Source organism: Merops nubicus, unplaced genomic scaffold, assembly GCF_000691845.1.
Source record: "Merops nubicus isolate BGI_N331 unplaced genomic scaffold, ASM69184v1 scaffold9478, whole genome shotgun sequence".
In the NCBI taxonomy this organism is placed as follows: domain Eukaryota; kingdom Metazoa; phylum Chordata; class Aves; order Coraciiformes; family Meropidae; genus Merops; species Merops nubicus.
This window is the reverse complement of record NW_008626313.1, coordinates 377-14219: the sequence shown is the minus strand read 5'-3', so window position 1 is coordinate 14219 and position 13843 is coordinate 377. Positions and strand designations below refer to the sequence as shown.

General features: G+C 39.9%; 1 protein-coding gene across 1 annotated transcript; it reads left to right on the top strand.

Annotated features, from left to right (window-relative positions):
• Window positions 1-1179: 1179 nt before the first annotated feature.
• On the top strand, window positions 1180-13517 carry OGT (O-linked N-acetylglucosamine (GlcNAc) transferase; the record flags this gene model as incomplete). The annotated part of the gene is given in 10 exon segments (XM_008945952.1): window positions 1180-1361; window positions 3079-3168; window positions 4707-4832; window positions 5608-5778; window positions 5899-6015; window positions 6095-6262; window positions 8197-8349; window positions 11319-11571; window positions 11786-11909; window positions 12503-13517. Coding segments are annotated over 10 exon segments (1559 nt in total), but the record flags the coding sequence as incomplete, so codon positions are not given.
• Between the last annotated feature and the right edge of the window lie 326 nt (window positions 13518-13843).

Genomic DNA, 13843 nt, shown 5'->3' with positions numbered 1-13843 from the left:
TTGCCCCTCTTGATCCTTCAGCTTTTACTGAACATGACAGATATGGGCTGGAACACCCCATTGGTGAATTTTAGGGTCACTGATCTTGTCTGCTCCTCCCCGCAGGTGCGGCTTTACTTTCTGCCCCCCTCTGTGTGGTACACAAGCTTAGCAGTGACCTTGGTCTGCACACCAGTCCCTGGCAGTAACTCTGAACATGGAGTGTTATCACTGCTGAAAGCAGACAGTCTGCAAAAACATGCTGCTAACTTCAGACAGGGCAGTTAATTAGAAGAGCTTTAGCTGAAAAGTAAAATCATTGAACAGAACCAGCTCTGTTCTACCCTAAACCAGGGCAATTGCAGTAGGAAGTACTTGAGTATTTGTTGTGATTCTGTTTGGGAGTACTTTTTGTACAGTAGAACAGATTTTTCCAAAACACAAACTTTCCTTGCTTTAACTACTTAACTGCATGCAATTTCCATGAGACTGCACTCCACCTCAAGCTGCCAGGAGTGCAGTTGCAGTCAGTGGTGAATTCTTTAAAATTTAATGCTGCTTCTTTTTCTGTTCAACCCAAGACAAAGTTGTTTGGCACTTGTGAACATTGAGAGGAACTGCTTGCACAGATTGACAGCTATAGTTGAAAATATGCTGTCAGCCAGTGGGTGGGTCTGGTTAGCTAATGTAAAGATCTCAAACTTCGGAAGATAACTTAGTTTACAAATTATTTTAGCTCTCAAACTGGCTTTTCTGGTAATACTGTCAGTGATAGTGACTACAAGCTGGTGTCTGGGCAAGGAGGTGGGCATAAGAATTGAAAGCATGCTGTAGCATGTTTCATGTGTAGCACAGGAATCCTGTTATAGTCACTAGTGGCTTGTAGCCTGAGAACTTCATGTTCATAATGGTGTGGCTTAAGCATATTTAATGATTAGGGGTGAAATACTTAAAAAAGAAGCTGGTAGAAAAGCACAAATGTCAGCTTGCAGTGGTGATGTCTGGCTGAAAGTAGGTACATCATATTTTGTTAACACAGTCTGTGGACATTAAACTTGGCTTCAATGAAGCACATAATGCAGGTTTGAAACAAGATGCCCACAGACCATTTACTTGAATGAGGGATGAGGCCGATTGTACAAACTCATGGGTTTTTTGACCTTCTTAGTATTTGGTTTTGGTTCTTGAGTTTATAAACAGTGGTGTGTGTTTGTTTGTGACAGATTAATGTTCTTCACAAGCCACCGTATGAGCATCCCAAGGATTTGAAGGCTAGTGAAGGTCGACTTCGTATTGGCTATGTGAGCTCTGATTTTGGAAACCATCCAACCTCACACCTAATGCAGTCAATCCCAGGCATGCATAATCCAGACAAATTTGAGGTAAAAATAAAAATGAGATGCTTAAAGTTTTAAATACGACTGTAAGTGGCACTGCTTTGGCCATTTGGTTTTGTTTGTTTTTTCTGCAAGCAGGTAAACTAGGGAAGGACAAATTTCTGTTTCTAGGATTTTGATGTGGACTTTGTTTTTTCATTAGTAGACTTTTTTAAAATGGCTTGAAGAATTCTCCAGCCTTTAGTCATCCTTCTTTACTAATGTGAAGTGTTACTTAGAAGGTAGGTGAATTAGATACTTCCCTTAGAATTCCTGTAGGTAGGATTTGTGGCCAATGGAAAACATTTTTTTAAAGATTGAGCTGCTGTTCTTTGAGTAGATGTGTTTCAGCATCAAGCTACTACTTCCTGGTTGCTTGTGATTTACAGATATGCTTCTGTTTTTTGTTCACTCTTTGTGCCTGGGTGTGGGTGTTTTTTGTTTTTTGGGTTTTTTTTTAACAAAAATTAATTTCAGATTGGTCTGGCTACTGCTTTTTCAAAAGGAAATGATACACCACACTTATTTCAGAATGAGTGTACATGACTCAGCAGCGCTAAAGACAGTCACATCTGTTTTTGTTTGGATTGAAGCTGTAAATAGAACTAATTCTCAGTTATGTTGTTTGCCCCATGTCTGTTTAAATTGCCTCAGATTTGAACTCCTGTTTTGCAAGACATGAGAATTTACTTCCCTTCATAAAGGGTTATAAGGCTTTCCATCTTGCAAAAGCACATCTTGTCTTTTTTCTTGTTCTATTTGTTTGGTCTGGGGCTTTTTTCCCCTACCGTCTTGCTTTTTCCTAGTCTTGAAGTCTTTGTAGTCTGAAATCCTTGTGGCAAAGCTGCATGCTTGAATTGTTACCAGAAGTATGATTATGAAGCAGTTTTTTTATGAAACAATTAAATTGAGTACCTGAGGTGTGGGGAGAGTATACCATTTAACCTTGAGTCGTCTCAACACAAAGGGCAGTCTTTCTTGTTCTGGATGTAAAAAGCTCTACAAACCTTAATTTAAATACTAGATAAAAATTGTTTTATTAAAACTACCTTAATTTAAATACTAGATAAAAATTGTCTGTTTTATTAAAACTATGCTTTTGTCCTGCAAGATAATAAACTAATCTGCATATTGGTTCTATTTGTTCTGTATCTGTATGTGCTAGATTAGCTACAGATGCCTCTTTGACAATTTAAGGTTCACAGGTTATGTATACTTCTGCATGGAGGGAACTCAATTGGAGGAAGCTTGTAACTGTTTAAAGAACCTGTTAAAAACCTTTCTGAAGACTTAAACTTGTCTGTGCAACCTGAGTCATAGTTATGATTCTCACTAATTACAGATTCAAAGGTATCTTGTAAAGGGTTTTTTAGAGGATGTAATGCTCTATGCATATCGGTTTGTTAAAAGGCCTTTACTTTGCACTGATGAGAACGTTGTATGCATGTCTGTGCAAGATGCAGTGCCATACTGCAGCACCAGAACTGGGTCAAACTGGGTAAGGCCTGGTGCAGATATGTCTAATGCTCAGTATCCCCTGTGTGTTTTGTTGTTGTGTTGTTGGGGTTTTTTATCAACTGGTAAGTGGCACATAAATATAATTTAGATGAAACTAGATGTAATTTTGATAAAGCAATTTAAAATTACAATACTATATGTTTTATAGCAAAGTTTTGTTGGAAAGTTGTTGCAGATGCTTGATTTTTGGTGCCTCATATTGTAGGTATTCTGTTACGCCCTGAGTCCTGATGATGGTACAAATTTCCGTGTAAAAGTGATGGCTGAAGCAAATCATTTCATTGACTTATCTCAGGTGAGCTTTTTTGATGCATTGAGCTTTTAGTAAACTTAAGTGAAGAAAGAGATCAACCTGTAGGTTGAGATTTTTAATTGTAGTAATTTCTTGAATAAGGCTGATGTTAGTCTGTAGAATTTTTGAGTTTGTAGAGGTATTGGTGTTATGCCTTACCTGGGATGATTTTTATGTGGTTATTATGTGGCCTGTGTGTGACTATTAAAAAGTAATATTAGCAATACAGAATTACTGTTCCATTAGGTCTTAAGGCATATCTAAATGTCATGGATAAGTCAAGGTGCTACAACTGCAAATATATTTTAAGCTTTCTTTACTCCAGTGAAGTAGGACAGAAGCTTCTTGATTAGTGGGGGGATTTTGCCTCTCTATCAGAGGGCTGTTTTGGTAACATTTGCAGGTGGTTTTGGTGGGGTTTTTTAAGTTCCATATGAAAACTGGTGAAGATTTCAATATGCACAGAAGTCAGGAGGTTGTTATACTCTCTCATGATGACCGGCAAAGCCCTAAATCAACATAGGATAATCAGTGTTCCTTCATAATGGCAGTGGATTGGCACATGGATTGTCATAGAGTAGGTGATATATAAAACTTGGCTGTAGTTTTTAAATCCATGTTATTCAGAACGTACTCGTGTAAGTAAAAATGCTAAATGGATGTCAGCAGAATTGATCTTTGAGGTGGTTTTTGCAAAGTTGATACTTTAAAATGGTCTTTTGGAATAATGAGCTTTAGTGGTGCTTGTGGAAAGCCTCTCGTACCACCCCTGCTTTTGCAGTTGTGGTTTTTGAAAACCCTGAGTCATAGTAAAACACAGCAGCAATTTTGTATTTCTTGTTGCTCTCAACAGCTATCTAGGAAAAATTCTTTGCTGTGGCCAGAGTTGATAAATTCTGGAGGCATCAAACTTCTATTTTTGGGTTACAGTACAGCTCTTAGAGAGTTGTACAGGAGAATCAAACAGGTGGAAAAAGTTTGCTGTGATCTGTTGTGTTAATAGTGGAACTTACTGAGAGTTAAACTAAGAAGAGAGTCAGGTTGTTGTCTACTCAGAGATGCTTGCCTGCATGTGGGCAGTTATAAGACTGCTTTTTTTCTTGAAAGTAATTTGTAGTACCTTGTATGAAGGCTTGCTCTTTGGTTTTCATTTAGCTAAGAACTGAAGCAGTTTTAGTGTTGCTTGAAGTTTCTTCTGTGGTCCATTTGTGATATTTTCCTGTGTTACTTGCCGAGCTCGGCAACACTAGGCATTACTCCTCTAATTTGAATGTGCATAGGCAAACTTCAAGTACCACAGTTAAGATTTTTGTCAGCAAGTGCTTCAACTGTGTCTAGCAAATATGGCTCTTACAGCTTCAACAGCTTTTTCCATTGGTTTGAGGACTTAAACATCTGTAAAACCAACGGTAGTGAGATCCAGTTCTCACCTGAATTAAGTTATGCAGTTGACACTTATCCATTGGTACACTGACTAACCACCTTTATTAGTGAAAGACTGAAAACAAAAATAACTTTTATTTTATGTATTTGTTCTTCAGATACCTTGTAATGGAAAAGCAGCAGACCGTATCCATCAGGATGGGATACACATTCTCATTAATATGAATGGTTACACTAAAGGAGCCCGAAATGAATTATTTGCCCTGAGACCAGCACCCATTCAGGTAACTGAGCAAGAGGGCTCTGTATCTCAGAAAAACCACTTGTGAGTATGAAGAGTTTCTCTTTTCTGGCAGAGTGGAAAAAACATTCAAGACTTATTGATCAGTAAGGAAGAGGTTTGTTTTTTTTTTAGGGCTTAGCATATGTGAAGAAAATAAGATCATTCTGTTGAAGTGGAGTAGTTTGTTTTTTTCAGTGTGCTTTATGGGCAGTTGACTGTGTCCTGAAAGAGAACTCCTTAATTCTGAGATTGAACACAACTGCTTTCTTGCACTGGTGAGAACAAAGAAGGGGTATTTGAAGCAGCTGTGGAAATGAGTTGTTATGCTTTAATTTCTTCACATTTAGTGAAATTCTAAATATAACAAGTCACAATCAGTGTCAGAATATTTGTTGTTTTTTCTTTTTACTAAGGATTTTCTAAAGTGCCTATGGAAAGAGAATGGGAGAAGCCAGAATTAGAATTGCTTTAGGCTACAGAAGTTGTCTTGACTAGCTAAGAGAAGCTGTAATCACTGATGGTTAGTATTCTGGCTATGGCTGCATTTAGTTGGATACTTTGGCCTTTTGCTCGAGGGATCAAGTTCAGAACATCCTTCAACTTTTTCACTGTTTTGGTAGTGAAAGGTTAGGGTTAGTGGTTGCTCTTCAGTTGATGAAAAACAAGAAGAAATTTGATTCTCTAGATACAAAATTTAACTTAAAATACACAGATTTTAAACGTCCTTTGGTTTTGCAGTGCACCTGGGACTGGAGCCTTGCTTTCTTGTTTTTTAGGCGATGTGGCTAGGGTATCCTGGAACCAGTGGGGCTCAGTTCATGGATTATATCATAACAGATAAAGAAACCTCCCCAGTTGATGTGGCTGAGCAGTATTCAGAGAAATTAGCTTACATGCCAAATACTTTCTTTATTGGAGACCATGCAAACATGTTCCCCCACCTGAAGGTACGTAGAAAGATACCGCAAGAATAGTAGGTCTTGTCTGTAGCTGTCTTCATAAAATGGCATTCATTCCAGTACTTGGTAAGGGATCTTGTAACTTATTTAAAATTTCTTTTTTAACAGAAAAAGGCAGTAATTGATTTCAAGTCCAATGGTCATATTTATGATAACAGAATTGTTTTGAATGGCATTGACTTGAAGGCTTTCCTTGACAGCCTCCCTGATGTCAAGATTGTTAAGGTGAGAGCTGTTCCTTTGTGTATTTAGTCTCAGGGACCAAAGCTAGTACTTCCTCTGATGTTTATGTGATCTGCCTTAGATGAAGTGTCCTGACAGTTGTGACAATGCAGATGGTAATGCTGCCCTCAGTATGCCAGTCATTCCTATGAACACAATTGCAGAAGCTGTAATTGAGATGATTAATCGTGGGCAAATTCAGATAACGATCAATGGATTCAACATCAGTAATGGATTGGCAACTACTCAGGTGAGGCAATTCAAGACACTTGTCCTGGGTTTTATGTTGTATCTGTATGGTTTAATGCAACAAGAAAAACCTCCCAGCAAATAACTGTCTTCTGTTATGTTTTTTTTCAAAGAAGATTGTTCTGTGATTCTTTGTTGGTTTGTTTAGTTCTCATACTGAAGGAAACTCACAAGGCAGAGATGTGCTGGAAGATGATCTTTCCCCCTAAAGACAGAGGGACAGATCTCAAGAGGTATCTAAAGTCTGAAGAGATCTAACCTTGTTGCATAACGAAGACACTTGGTTGTTCAGAATTTGAAGACGAGATTTGTCCATTACCTGCAGCCTACAGGGCATTTTTGAGCTGATACTCAATTTCAGTTGTGTTTTTCTTTTAGAAAAAAATTGACTGGACAATACAGACAGTGTTATACCCCACTGTGTCTCAGCTATGTTTATTCACCTCTTTTTGAACTGTGAACTATACCACCACCTCTCAGTGCTTAACAGTTCATGGGATTTTAGTGATACTGGCAATTATTGGTCTTGTTTAATACTTCTTCTTTTGCAGAGCAGTTCTTCTTTTTAAAAATACCGTATGTTGACGTTGGCATAACTCTCTTGACTTGTGAATTTTAGTCAGGTTGCAGTCCTTCATGAGACACTTATACATCATTTTGAGACCTTTTATTATCACTGCTCTATCCATAATCACATGCCTTGATTTCTTTTTTATGAGTCTTTTTTGTTCACAACTGAGACTTAATTGGTAATAAATAATGTCTTAGTAGGTTTACCAGCATTTATTTCTGAAATTGTTGTCCCCTTAGAGTAATAGAGAATTCACTCTACCACCAAATGAAATAGTCTTAAGCTCTATCAGTGCACTTTTAAAACAGGTTCTGTATATCTTGATCACATTAACTCTTCTTTGTGCTTATTCTAGTTTGATATTAGCTATTTTGGGGCATAGGTTGATGAGAACTGTGCATTGTGGTTTTCAGGTCACCTTGGTGACCTGGATAAGTAGCACTTCTACCAACTTCTGTTGAACTAAATGATCTCATTTATCTTGTAATGGAGTTAGTGACAGCAAGTCACTGTCATTCATACCAAATTTGTCAAAAGTATGCTTATTTTGGCTGGTGCAGTGCTACTGAGATAAATTTTAAATATATATAAAATATGTATAAAAAATGACTTCTAAGTACCTGTTTTTCCCTTGTCTATACTTATGGTTTTATTTGTCTTTGCTCCCACCATTGCCTGTCATTATTAAAAAACAAACAAAAAACCCTTCGTATGTTTGTTCTACTAATCCTCAAGACTCTTGCATGATATTCTGATTATACAAATTCTTCTTTTGCTGGTTTATTATTAGCATATGCCTGCTCTTTGTGAAGGCTGTTAAGATCCATTGTCTTTTTGATAGTCCGTTAATAATTGTTGTCTAATTTTCAGCATTTCCCGTTATTTCCTTGTTGCCTAGTTCCTTACAGTCCTATCAGTTACATGTCTGTATCTTCAGTTCCTTTGCCAAGTACTTTTTTATTCTTCCCTGCAGTCTTAGTTTCATTTCTGGTCTTAAGGAAATGAAGTGACTTCAAGAAGGGGAGGAGTCCATGTGTAATGCTTCTTTATATGATTCTTCTTTCCAATTATTCCAGTTACTTGGAATTTCAGGGAGATACAGCAAGGGCATGAAAATGTCCAGTGTTTTGTGTCTTGGTGGTTGCAACATTGTGGCACCCACAAGCCTAAACACACACCACTTAAATTCTTTTTATGGGTAAGTAGGCTATTCTGTTTTGTGTGATAAAGCCAAAGATACACTTGGAGTAACTTAAGATGCTAAAAAGTGTTGCAGTGTGTTTCAGGACAGTTCCACAGGGCATAGTCTTGTTTCCTGCAATTTGAGTATTCACATAGCTATTTTTTTGTTTGTTTTACTTTAGATTAACAACAAAGCAGCAACTGGTGAGGAAGTTCCACGAACTATAATTGTTACTACTCGGTCTCAGTATGGCTTACCAGAGGACGCTGTTGTATACTGTAACTTTAATCAGCTGTATAAGATTGATCCTTCCACTTTACAGATGTGGGCTAACGTGAGTATCTGTATCTAATCTGAAATCTAAGGTCAGATTTTTGTAACATAGCAACATTACAGTTGGTGACTGTCTTGGGCTTAGTGATCAAATAAATAATAGAGTTTTCTATTCTTAAAGAAGCAAGGAGCAGGGGTTAGTAGAACTTGCCACCTTGGACTTCCATAGGACAGACTTTGGCCTCTTCAAGAGACTGATTGGCAGTGTCTCTTGGGAGGCTGTCCTGAAGGGCAAAGGAGTCCAGGAAGGCTGGAGAGACTTCAAGAGGGGATTCTTAAAGGCACAGGAATAGACCATCCCCATGTCCTGAAAGAGGGGCAGGTGGGGAAGAAGACTGGCCTGGATGGAATAGGTTTGATAGCTTTGAATAGCTGGATGAATAGCCTGGATGAACTTCTAGCTTTGTCTAGAAGTTAGGAATGAAAGGAGAGTCTATAGCCTTTGTAAAAGGAGGCGGGCCACTCAGGAGGGGTACAAGGATGTGGTGAGAACATGTAGGGAGAAATTTAGAAGGGCCAAAGCCCAGCTAGTGCTTAATCTGGCTATTGACATATTGTAAAGGACAACAATAAATGGTTCTATAAATATGTTAACAATAAAAGGAGGATTAGGGAGAAAGTTTGTCCTTTGTGGATTCAAGGGAAAAAGGAAAAGGCTGAGGTACTGAATGCCTTCTTTTCCTCAGGCTTTAATAGCAGGACTAGCTGCTTGCTGTGTAGCCAACCCCTTGAGCTGGAAGGCAGGGATGGGGATGTGGCCTCCATAATACAAGAGGAAATAGTTAATGATCTTCTTTATAACTTGGACATTACACAGATCTGTGGGACCAGATGGGTTACATCGAAGGGTGCTAAAGGAGTTGGCTGATGACCTTACTAAGCCACTTCTCATGATTTACTGGAAGTCCTGGCTAGCTGGGGAGGTCCCTGTGGACTGGAGACGGGCTAATGTGATGCCTATCTACAAGAAGGGCAGGAAGGAGGATCCTGGGAACTACAGACCTGTCAGCCTGACCTTGGTGCCAGGAAAAGTCATGGAGCAGATCATCTTAAGTGCCATAATACAACATTTACAGGGTAGTCAGGCCAAGTCAGTACAGGTTTATGAAGGGCAGGTCCTGCTTAACAAACCTCATCTCCTTTTACAACAAGGTGACCCACTTGGTGGATGAGGGAAAGGCTGTGGATGTTGTTTATCTCATCTTCAGTAAAGCCTTTGATACTGTGCCCCACAGCGTTCTCATCACAAAACTGGTGGTCCTAGGCCTAGATGAGTGTACACTCTGCTGGATTGGCTGGATGGCCAAGCCCAGAGAGTGGTGGTGAATGGAGTTAAATCTGTTTGGCAGCTGGTCACAAGCAGTGTTCCCCAGAGCTCAGTGCTGGGGCTACTCCTCTTTAACATCTTCATCAATGATGTTGATGGGAAGATTGAGAGCACCCTCAGTAAGCTTGCAGATGACACCAGGTTAGGTGGGTGTGTTGATCTGCTTGAGGGTAGGGAGGGCCTTCAGAGGGACCTGGGCATGCTGGACAGATGAGCAGTGGTCAATTGTATGTGCTTTAACAAGGCAAAGTGCTGAGTCCTGCACTTGGGCTGCAGCAGCCCCATGCAAAGAGACAGACTTGAGGAGGAGCGACAGGGAAGTTGCTCTTTGGAAAGGGACCTGTGGGTGTTGATTGACAGCTGGCTGAACATGAGCCAGCAGTGTGCCCAGGTGGCGAAAAAGGCCCGTGGGACCCCGGCTTGTACTGGGAATAGTGTAGTCAGCGGGACTAGGGCAGTGATCGTCCCACTGTACTTGGCACTGGTGAGACCACATCTTGAGTACTGGCTTCAGTTTTGGGCACCACAGGACAAGAAGGACATGGAGGTGCTGGTAGGGTGCAGAGAAAGGCAACAAAGCTGGTGAAGGGACTTGAAGATAAACCTTATGAAGAGCAGCTGAGGGAACTGGGGTTGTTTATCCTGGAGAAGAGGAGGATAAGGCGTGACCTTATCGCTCTCTACAGCTGCCTGAAAGGAGGCTGTAGGGAGGCAGGTGTGGGCCTCCTACATGGCACAACTGACAGGACAAGAGGAAATGGTGTTAAGTTACACCAGGGGAGGTTTAGGTTAGATGTTAGGAAAAACTTCTACACTGAAAGGGCTATCAAGGATTGGAATAGGGTTCCCCAAGAAGTTGAATCACCATCCCTGGATGTATTTAAAAGCTGTCTAATTAGGGTGCTCAGGGATGTGGTGTAGAAGTGGCCTGGTAGAGATAGATATTGGTTGGACTCCACCTTGAAGGTCCTTCCCAACCCTAACAATTCTGTGATGCACAGTTTCTGCCAACTTGAGCAGAACAGGTAAGTTAAAACTGTAACTGTTTTTGTGGAAAACATTGACCCTGAGCCATTTGAATCCTTACAGTACTCTTGTTGCACGACTTGGTGGTAATAGAATATAGACTTTTTTTAGAGTGACTTCAAATCGCACCTGTCCTTCTAGCCAGTGAAAAATTACTTTTCAGGCAGCATAAGTATGCTGGTACTCTGTTGTGAAGTAAGTTTGTTCTTCCCCAGTCTGCACAATTGAGTTGTAGCAGTCCTTGTCACTTGGTAGATTGGTAGATCTGAGCACTGAGTGTCTATATCAAGGTCCAACTTAATAGTGTATTGCTCTGAGTTACTTGGGGTAATTTTTGTACATTCCTTAGCATTGGCCTATAAATAAATGCGATAAATTTTAGGACTTTCTCTATGAACTATTGCTCAGAGTTGCTGTCTCTTTCCATGGAATTAGAAATGCAATCCTAATTATTCCACTCAAAATGGTAGTCTCTTTTTTTCCTGATCTGTACCTCCAAAGATTAAAGTGTTGAATGATTATGCATTTTGCTTCATTTTGGCATGTGGTGATTTGTTCAGAAAAGGAAATGTTTCTAACCAAAGTTCCTGTTTGCCTTTTTTTTTTTTCTCTTACAGATCCTAAAAAGAGTTCCAAACAGTGTGCTGTGGTTGCTACGTTTCCCAGCTGTAGGAGAACCAAATATCCAGCAATATGCACAAAACTTGGGTCTTTCCCAGAACCGAATCATCTTTTCTCCTGTTGCCCCGAAAGAAGAACATGTGAGGAGAGGGCAGTTGGCTGATGTTTGTCTAGACACTCCGCTTTGCAACGGGCACACGACTGGCATGGATGTACTCTGGGCTGGGACTCCAATGGTCACTATGCCAGGTAATGCGCTGGGGAACCTACATAGAACAGATGGGGTTTAATATTGATAGTTTTTTTAACAAAAAAGAGCAAGCCCAGAAAACCTTGTTGCCTCTTACCAAGGCTGAAGTGAAGTAACGCATAGTCTGCAATATGTTTCTTACTCCTGTTACCAATGTGTGTGGGTTTGGTTGTTTGGGGTTTTATAATTATTTTTAATTTTTTTTTTTTCCAGGCGAGACTCTTGCGTCACGAGTTGCTGCCTCCCAGCTTACTTGCCTGGGGTGTCTTGAGCTTATTGCAAAAAGTAGACAGGAATATGAGGATATTGCTGTGAAACTGGGAACTGATCTGGAATAGTAAGCAAACATGTACTGTATAATGTGGTAACATCAAGAATGTGAAGTGCTGTATCTGGACACAATGCTGAGACTTCATAGTAGTGTTAATAGATACTTTAATATTTAAAATAGCTATGCAATCCTTGTCTAGAAGTTTCTTGTCTTGCAGTTGTCTCAGCTTCTGCTTTTACAGTAAACTTAACAGCGTTCCCAACTGAGCAACAGTGCTACCTGTTATGAAGAAATTGGTCGTGTGCAGGCTCTTAGATGGTAAAAAGGGCAATATAGTTCACCTTTTGCACTTTTTAAATTGAAGATGAAGCAGTCTGTTGCTGCAAGTTAAGATCATGCTGTAAAACGTTAGTGCAGTACAGGTAATGCAGCAAGTTCATGTGTTAATATTACAGCCCTTCTGAGTTGTACTGGTCGTGCTGGTCTGTATCAGAAACTATGAGGGGATGAGACAACAATTGGTGTAAGGTGGGGAAGCAGATATTTTTGAAATAGTTGTACTTCACAGTTCTGTGTTAGCTGAAAATAGTGGATTTTGAAAGCAAATGGTATTACGCAGTGTGTGGAGCCTCTCGTGACTGTTTTAACTCTTTTTGCAGCCTGAAAAAAATACGTGGCAAAGTCTGGAAGCAGAGAATATCCAGTCCTTTGTTCAACACGAAACAGTACACAATGGACCTGGAGCGGCTTTACCTTCAGATGTGGGATCACTATGCTGCTGGCAACAAACCAGACCACATGATTAAGCCAGCAGAGGCCAGTGAGTCTGCATGAAGAGAGACTGTGTGCCCACCCAGAACTCTCTAGCAACTGAGCCTTTCAAACACTTCTGCAGAGATGACGAGCTAAAACCTGTGCATTTCTACTTAATCTGCCTGGTACTCAGTGGCTGAAGTAATACATGATGGTGATTAAAGCACAGCCAGACTGAAAGACTCAATAGAGCCCGAGATCCTTTTATTCCATGAGGAATTTGAATGGGATTGAGCCGTGTACATGTGCGCCTGTGTGTGTGAGTGACGTAGTGGTTACTGGGGGAAGTTCGAACTGCCCAACCAATTATGATTTCATGGATTGATTTAATCTTCCTGGGAATTATCTCCTTTTATGTGGATTGGGAATTGGAGCATTTTAACATTTGATTTTGGTTACTGCTGTTGGTTTATGTGTGGTTCTCCCATGACAAGATATTCAGCTAGCGAGTGTTGCTCCCTGCATTGATTTCTAAACTTTGTGGACTGAAAGGGCATATTTGCTGGTGTAGTCTTTTTTTATAGGTTTTATAAACCACTTGAGCCTATATCAGCCTTTTAATGTTTGACTTCTGTTTTGGAGCTCCCTGTAATGTGTTGGTTAAGATAAGGACTTTGGGGTTTTTGTTTTGTTTTTTAAGCTTCTCCAGTAACTCAGCTAATTGGCTTCATGATGGCAGCTCCTGTTCTTTTGGGGAAAAAAAAAAATGATTTGACATTAATCCTGCCCACAAGTGTTTGAGGTAAACACAAACTGGTGCCAAATACAGATCTTTCAGAAATGATTGTTAATTATGTATAGAGGCACAGTCCTAGGTACTGTAGCAAAGACTTTAAAAAATAAAGCTTTGGTTTGCCAGTTTGACTGATATGACTAGCGTTTCACGTTTTCTGCTGGTCTTGTTCTGCTGTTGCAGAAGTATTCTGAACTGCTGGCCTTTCATATTCCTATCTGTAATTCAGTTTGAAATAACACCATTTTTTTTCTGCAGAAATAATCCTAGGTAAGCATAGATTTTGTACATAGACATTTCTGTTTCCACGAGGTTAGACTAAATCCATCCAAATACGAAAACTCTGGGGTGTGTGCATGCTCAATCCAGAAGTGTTTTGGGGCCTCATGGTAGTTTGTTTTTTCTGTCTTTCATGGTACTATCATCTCAGGTCACACTGTAGTGCCTCAAAGGT